Source organism: Orycteropus afer, unplaced genomic scaffold, assembly GCF_000298275.1.
Source record: "Orycteropus afer afer isolate SDZICR_OR568_19922 unplaced genomic scaffold, OryAfe1.0 scaffold00366, whole genome shotgun sequence".
Taxonomy (NCBI): Eukaryota; Metazoa; Chordata; class Mammalia; order Tubulidentata; family Orycteropodidae; genus Orycteropus; species Orycteropus afer.
The window spans coordinates 1,798,841-1,806,692 of record NW_006921953.1 but is presented as its reverse complement, the minus strand read 5'-3'; the positions used below and the strand labels follow the sequence as shown (position 1 = coordinate 1,806,692).

The following is a 7,852-nucleotide window of genomic DNA, read 5'->3' as shown; positions in this document are numbered from 1 at the left end:
AAAGAGAGGGAGAATCTAGCTCATCACAGTTCTACCCCACCCAACTCGCCTTCTTTTGGAGATATATCAAGTAAGCTGCTCTGCCTGGCCTTCTACAGCCTGTTCCCCCACAGGCCAAAGCCGGCAGCTTGACCTGTCCTCACCTCCCAGGCTTCAGAAACCTTTGACCAACCCCATTGATCTGGACGCCTGAGCAGGCAGTTGGGCCAACAGAGAGACGCCATGAGGGCTTTGATGCTTTTAGGGTCCCTGCTGGTGAGCCTGGAGTCAGTGCGTTCGGTAAGAGCTGTGGGAACCAGGAAGACTATGCTAGGATGGCTCTGGGGGGGTCCCTCTTGCCAGCCTTGGCCTCCAGGCATGACCTATTGGCCCAAGTGTGAAAAAGTGAGGTCAGCCTATAAGGCCCAGGCAGAGGAGACAGACAATCAGAGCTGGTGGACATGAGTGGACAGCCTGTGTTTTTTGGGGAAGGGGACCTGTAGGAGACAATGGGAGGAGGAAGGAGGGGATCTCAGATCTTGGGAGGAAATTTCTGGATTTCTGGGTGGTAGGAGGAAGTTAGAGACTAGCTTGGGATCAGAGACAGGCTATGACTTTCTGGGCAAATTACCTGCCCTCTTATCACTGCCTTAAGATTCCACCTTGGAAAGCCCACAAGGAGTTCAAACACACAGTGGATGAGCACACAGTGGGTAAGTAGCCTGGCTCCACCTCCTAAGACACCATTGGGTGGGAATGAGAATGGCGAGGAATGTGCAGAGGGTGTCTCAGGCCCTTGGGATAAGGGGGTATCCTGGACACTCTTCACTCTTGTCCTCAGAAGTGTCTGGGTGGCATTCAGACTTGAGTGCCTATTCTGTGCCAGTCTGTGTCCACGGCTGCCGGGGACCCAGACTGATACCACTGAACTGAATGCTCCTTGAGACCAGGGGGTTGTATCTGAGTGCCCAGTCCAAAGCCTGGCACAAGCAGGTATTTGGGGGTTTACTTGCTGGAGCCCTCACACCTGGGCTCATGAGGGTCTTCCTCAATTTCCCCAGTCTCCTGCCCTCTTTCTCTTTCCTCAATAGATCTCCTGGGCATTAGTCATACTACACAGGGCCCTTGTTTGGCAAGAGAAGTTTCAAGAGCTGAGTTCAGGAGCCCAACTGCTTCTGAATCCTGGCTTCCTCCTTTATGAGCTGGGTGACTTTGGGCAAGTGACTTAACCTCTCCTAGCTTCAAGTTCCCCATCTGAAAAGCCAGCACGATAATAGTAAACCTTTAGTGTTGTTTAGAAGGAGAAAGTGGTCATAAATCCATGCCTTTAGCCCAGAGCCTGTGTGATGAATGCTTCTAACATACTAACATTTTTTACAAATTTATTTTTTGTTGTTGTTGAGAATATACATACCAGAACATATACCAGTTCAACACTTTCTCCATGTACACTTCAGTGACACTGATTACAGTCTTCAAGTTGTGCAGACACTCTCACCTTCCTTTCCCTGAATTGATCCTCCATTAACATAGACTCGCTGCCCCCTAAATTTCCTGCTAATCTTTTGAGTTGTTGTTGTCAGTTTGAGCCCGTGTGGATAGTTCTCAAAAGAGCACAGTGCTCAAGGCAGATAATCTTTACCAGTTAAACTAAACTAGTGTTTGGTTTTAAGAAGATTTCAGGGGATATTTTTGGTCTAACATATTATCTTTTATTATCAAGCTCCTTTTTAGATGAAGGAGCTCTGGTGGCGTGGTGCCAACTACTAACCAGAAGGCTGGTGGTTCAAACCCACCAGCCACTCCTTGGAAGGAAGGCTGGGCAATCTGCTTCTGTAGTGATACCACCTTGGAAACCCAAGGAAGGGTTGCTATGAGTCAGATCCGACTCGACAGCAGTGTGTGTGTATTTTTAGATGAGGGTAGGGTGAGGAGAGAAAAGGATGGGAGTGGGTGTCTGCCATCTCCCCTCTGCTCAAACCCTGCCATAGCTCTCTGTCACCTTCAGTCTTCCAGACACTGAGTATTTATCCAGAGCATGCAGTGAGCCAGGGCTTACAAACTTGTTGGACTCTGGCCTGCCCTGGTTGAGCCTGCCCTGGTAGGGTCAGGTCCAAGTCCCTTTCCATGGCATTTGGGGCCAGCACAATCTGACTCTGGGTGCAGTCAGCTTCCTCTTCTCATCACCCTCACACCCAGCCAGACTACTCTCCTCACTCTTTCCTGAATCAACCTTGATGCCCTGTCCCTGCCCATCCTCTACTTGGGGGGCTCTCATCTTTATCCACCCCATTTGCATCTTAAAAGGCCATCTCAGACCTTTCTCTCTTGAAGAAGTCTTTCCAAGGGGGGGGGGGGAGAAAAAAACCACAACTTTTCCCAGGTCTCTTCTTTCTCAGAATCATCCATTCCCTTTTCTGGCGTGGCCTAGTCTGTCCCTTAGTAAGCATCACTATGCCTTTACAAATAAAATAGTAAACAAAATAGTAAACGTTTCTTAAGCACTTACTATGTACCGAACACAGTGCTAAGTGCTTTATAGGAATCATCTTGTTTAAGCCTTATAATATTCCTCTGACGTAGATACCATTGTTACTGCCATTTACAGATGAAGAAACCAAGGCTCATAGTAGTCGAGTGATTTCAACATTTAACAAGTAATTATTAAGCACATACTCAGTAGCAGGGAGTCCCTGGGTGGTGCAAACAGTTAAGCACTTGGCTAGTAACTGAAAGGTTGGTAGTTCAAACTCACCCAGAGGTACCTCAGAAGAAAGACCTGATGATCTGCTTCCACATGGAGTTGCTATGGGTCAAAATCAACTTGACAGCACCTTTACTTTAAACAAACAAACAAACAACTCTGTGGCAAGCTGTCTCCTAGGCCCTGAATCTGCAGACTTCTCCCAGGTCACACAGATAGGAGGTGGAGTCAGCAATGCACCCCAACTGTCTGACTCCATGAGAATACCTTCTGAAGCAGGTCGCTGTCTTGAATGCACAATGACCTTTTCCAGGGCTATTTTCTCCACCTAGACCCTGAGGGTGGTGCCTGGGACTCTGGGCAGTCCGTCATGGGCGAGATCCTCAGGGAGTGTGTTATCCATGCAGTTCCCACAGTCACTGGGGAGCCTTGCCACTTCCCTTTCCAGTACCACCGGCAGCTGTACCACAAATGCATCCACAGAGGCCGACCTGGCCACCTGCCCTGGTAAGACCACCCAGAAGGAGTTGGAGCAGGGCCCTGGGAGACAGTCTGCCCAGGGAACTTTGCTTATGGGGGGGGGGCATAGCATGATAGGGAAGGCAGACCACCCCCCTGGGCTGAGCAGGGAGGCCTTATTGCTTTCTATAGGTGTGCTACCACCCCCAACTTCGAGCAGGACCAGAGGTGGGCATACTGCCTGGAGCCTAAGAAAGTGAAAGGTACCACACACAGCTTCTGGGTGGCTCAAAGCTCTTTCCTCCCTACTAGTGACTCTCCTAGATAGCATCAGAAACCCTGCATCTGGGCTTCTGGGCCCAGCCCCTCAGTACCCTTAGAAAATCCACAGGGAGAGTTCTGGGAGGGGCTGGCCCCATTTTACAGGTAAGTAAATTAAGGCTCAGAAACCTGGAGTACTAAGGTCTCAAGACAGGCAAGTTGAGGTCAAGACTTGGCCTTCACCTGTCTGACTCAGGTTTGCTACTCTTCTTTGGGGGGGCTGTGTCCCTCTCTCAGACCACTGCAGCAAACACAGCCCCTGCCAGAGGGGAGGGACTTGTGTGAACACGCCCAAGGGCCCGCACTGCCTCTGTACAGACAATCTCACTGGGAAGCACTGCGAGAAAGGTAGGAGGATGCTGAGGACCAGGGGAGGGGGCTGGGGAGCAGAGGCAGCTGGCCTACTGAAGATGCCCCCGGATAACTGGACACCATGCCTGGCCCAGATTTGGCATGATCCTATCTTTCTGAGACCACTGTCCTCTGTTCGCAGAGAAGTGCTTTGAGCCTCAACTTCTGCGCTTCTTCCATGAAGATGAGATGTGGCATAGGCTTGGACCAGCAGGTGTGGACAAATGCCAGTGCAAAGGTCCCAATGTCCACTGCAAGCCACTGGCCAGTGGGGGTGAGCAGCCTGTTGATAAAGCAGGGAGGAAGGCCCAAGTCAGGAGAAGCTGGTAGGACACAGTGGTGAAGCTAGAAGAGGGGGCGCTCTCTGAGAGATCTCCAGATCCAGAGGGGCTCAACTCATTCCTTCTCTCAGCCTGCAGCAGAAATCCATGCCTCAATGGAGGCCGTTGCCTGGAGGCCGAAGGCCGCACCTTGTGCCATTGCCCCGCGGGTTATGCAGGACCCATCTGTGATGTGGGTAAGAAGGGTCTTGGGGCTGCAGAAGCCCCGCCCCCACGTGGGTAAGGCTGGTCAGAGGGACCACAGGAAGGGCGGCCCGGACACCACCACCTGGCGCTGCAGGGAGCTCCTTCTCTCCTCAGACACTGAGGCGAGCTGCTACCACGGCCGCGGACTTAGCTACCGAGGAACCGCTGGGACCACGCTCTCGGGGGCGTCGTGTCAGCCATGGACCTCGGAGGCCACCTACTGGAACATGTCTGCAGAGCAAAAGCTGAACTGGGGACTGGGCCACCACGCTTTCTGCCGGTGCGGCGGGTGGGGCGGGGTGGGGCATTTTCAACAGCCCCGGGGGTCCTTGTGGGCTCTTGGTGTTCTAACAGTGCCCCCGTCTTGTGGCTTCAGTAACCCGGGCAATGACATTCGCCCGTGGTGCTTCGCGTTGAGTGGCGACCGGCTGAGATGGGAGTACTGCCACTTGGCACAGTGCCAGGCGCCTCTGCTTCCTACTGCGACTCCGGTATCCCTGAATCATCAGGACCTGCCATTGCCCCAGCCTTCCGCCTTGCAGCGGCCTCAGTCCACCACCCAGAGCCCGTCTCAATCCCAGGCCCCAGGTAGGTGACGTGGGGCGGGAGATTTGAGCCCGGAGGGACTGGGTAGTGGGATTCAGCAGGCTGTGGGACTCCCAGTCCTCAGCTCAGGATTCCCCCACAGCTTCCCACGAGGCACCCAAGCAGAAGACTGTGGATTGTGGGCAACGGCTGCGGAAGCGGCTGTCATCTCTGACCCGCATCGTCGGGGGACTGGTGGCGCTGCCCGGCACACACCCCTACATCGCCGCGATTTACTGGGGCCACAATTTCTGCGCAGGCAGCCTCATCGCCTCCTGCTGGGTGCTGACTGCTGCTCATTGCCTGCAGAACCGGCGAGTACCTCTCGCCTAACGCCAAGACCCACTCCCCATTACCTCCTCTCTCCAGGGGGCCCAGATGGCGTGAGACTCCAGACCCCGCGCCCAACCCCGTTTCTCTCAGAAGGGAGTTTCCCACAGGACACCAGTTGCCGCCTCACGAGTGAGCGTTTTCTTCCCGACCCCGCCTGCAGGCCTGACCCCAAGGAGCTGACTGTGGTGCTAGGCCAGGACCGCCATAACCAGAGCTGCGAGCAGTGCCAGGCGCTGGCGGTGCGCGCCTACATCCTGCACGAGGCCTTCTCGCCTACCAGCTATCAGCACGACATAGGTAAGTGGGGCCTCCCTGTGGCGCCAGGGAAAGGGTGACAAAGAGCAGGGCCCCGGAGTCCGGGCCTCACGCTTCTCCCTGTGGGGGTTAGCCCTGCTGCGTCTGCAGGAGAGCGCAGACGGCAGCTGCGCGCGCCCGTCGCCTTACGTCCAGCTGGTGTGCCTGCCGAGTGGTGCCGAGCGACCCCCCGAGCCCAAGGATGAGATCTGCGAAGTAGCTGGCTGGGGCCACCAGTTCGAGGGTAGGCAGAATGGCTAGGGGCTGGAGACTCTGGCTCTGGGTAAGCCGCAGAAGCCTGCAACTTCGGTATTTCCAGGGTGCCTACTGGGCAGGTGGCAGGTGGCGCTGGTTTGGTGGTTTGTGAGAACATGCAGAGCCCTGGTCGCTACTGTCCGCTCCTCTCCGTGCCTAGGATTTACTATGGGGGGGGGGGTGTCTCAAAATCCCCTGGGGGTGCAGGAAGAATCACACTTTCTCTTGGTTCAGTCTGGCGTGGGTCTGCATAGACAGAACGCTGGCCCAGCGCTCAAGCAGCTGGCTGTTTAGCAGACTAGTTTGGGAGCAAGATTCTAAGACGCTAGGTGGGAATGCACCCCACTCACTCAATTTCTGGGTGCTCCCCTGCTCATTCAAATCCCGGCTCCTCTCTGCGCCTCAGTTTCCTCATCTATAAAATGGAGTTAACTGCAACTCTCTCCCTCTCCCAGTTGCTGGGAAGAAGGGGGAAGGATGTTAGTGGGTTTGGAAGCGCCTGGTGCAACCGGATCCATCGCCCAGGAATCGGCCGACGTGGGGTAGGGAGTGAGGAAGGAGCTCTCTGTTCACAGGGTCGGCGGAATATTCCAGCTTTCTGCAGGAGGCGCAGGTACCGCTTATCCCGCGCCAGCGCTGCTCCGCCCCGGACGTGCACGGAGCCGCCCTCGCCCCCGGCATGCTCTGCGCGGGCTTCCTTGAGGGGGGCACAGATGCTTGCCAGGTGAGCCCTTGGTCCTTGTTGGCGTCTTCCTCCCACCCGGCTAGGCGCTCCTCCAGGCGGAGGGCGCTGACCTCCATGTCCTTGACCCAGGGTGACTCTGGGGGCCCGCTGGTGTGTGAGGACGAGGCCATGGAACGCCGGCTCATCTTGAGGGGTATAGTCAGCTGGGGCTCCGGCTGCGGCGACCGCTACAAGCCCGGCGTTTACACAGATGTGACCAACTACCTGGCCTGGATCCAGGAACACACTGCTTCCTGACCGCCCCGGAATGCGTCTTTTTCTTCGGAGGGGTCCAGTAGTGGGAGAATGGCCGGGGCACCATGACGGACGTTTAGGATTGCGTCCCATTGCCCCGCAGCCTCCAGCCTGGGCCAGAGGCGGCGCGTGCACACAATAAAGTTCTTGGAAAATGTTCAGAGGAACAGATTTCAGGGATCCCACTCGGAAATGCCACGGCAGAAAACCTGTGCACTTGTCGGCCCTTCAGAGAGCAGGGTCTGTGAGGTCTCATCATGCAAGATTTAGATTCATGTGCAGCTTTTTTTTTTTTTTTTTTAAATTTTATTTTGATTTGGGTGAAGATTTACAGAGTAAATTCACTTTTCATACAGCAGTTCACATAATATACTTTGTCTCATGTCATCGACCAAAATTTACAATGCAACAGCTCCCCTCCCACTTCCTCCCCATAGTTACCTCTTCCCAGTGTCCATCCCTCCATACTCTTCTGCTCCTTGAGCTGTCTCCCTGGTGCAGCTGACTTTTACTGAGCCATTTTATGTGCCAAGCCCTCGTATCCTTCCTCACATTTTAAGGAGTAGCAATGAGTCAAAATCAACTCCATGGCACTTTGTTTTTTGGTTCAGGTACTTCAGAATCACCTGGGGAGAACATCTATGCACAAGATCTACCCCAGACCATAATTAAATAAGTAAGGGTGTATGTTTTTGAAACTCCCCCGAGATGCCACGTGCAGTCAGGGTTGAGAACCATGGTTAGAAATGCTTAACAAATGCTTAAATTTAAATCAATGGTGTGAACCCTGAGGGGTAGCACCTTGGAATACCACCTACCCCAAACCACCAACAGAGCAGTAGTTCTCAAAGTGTGGTGCCCAGACCAACTTCAGCTACTTCAGAGAACTTGCTTCTTTTCTTTCTTTCTTTTCTTTTTGTGCCGTCGAGTCGTTTCTAACTCATAGCAACCCCATGCACAGCAGAATGAAGCACTGCCCAATCCTGCGCCAGCCCCACAATCCCTGCTATACTTGAGCCCATCATCGCAGCCACCGTGTCAGTCCAACTCGTTGAAGGCCTCCCC

At 54.1% G+C, this 7,852-nt stretch overlaps 1 protein-coding gene across 1 annotated transcript; it reads left to right on the top strand.

Moving 5' to 3' along the window:
• The first annotated feature begins 222 nt into the window (after window positions 1-222).
• F12 (coagulation factor XII) lies at window positions 223-6,790 on the top strand. The gene is made up of 14 exons (XM_042782549.1): window positions 223-279; window positions 635-692; window positions 3,091-3,190; window positions 3,335-3,405; window positions 3,701-3,811; window positions 3,957-4,088; window positions 4,227-4,331; window positions 4,456-4,621; window positions 4,718-4,929; window positions 5,012-5,240; window positions 5,420-5,556; window positions 5,648-5,797; window positions 6,384-6,532; window positions 6,623-6,790. Exons 1-14 carry the CDS (start codon window positions 223-225, stop codon window positions 6,788-6,790), a joined length of 1,845 nt encoding a protein of 614 aa, XP_042638483.1.
• Window positions 6,791-7,852: the final 1,062 nt, after the last annotated feature.

Excerpts from the sequence above, each read along its gene's own strand:
- F12 (XM_042782549.1), top strand. The coding sequence starts at position 223 with ATGAGGGCTTTGATGCTTTTAGGGTCCCTGCTGGTGAGCCTGGAGTCA. Across the intron at positions 4,622-4,717 it reads GGCCACCACGCTTTCTGCCG|TAACCCGGGCAATGACATTC; the intron begins GTGCGGCGGGTG and ends TTGTGGCTTCAG. Across the intron at positions 4,930-5,011 it reads GTCTCAATCCCAGGCCCCAG|CTCAGGATTCCCCCACAGCT; the intron begins GTAGGTGACGTG and ends CCCAGTCCTCAG.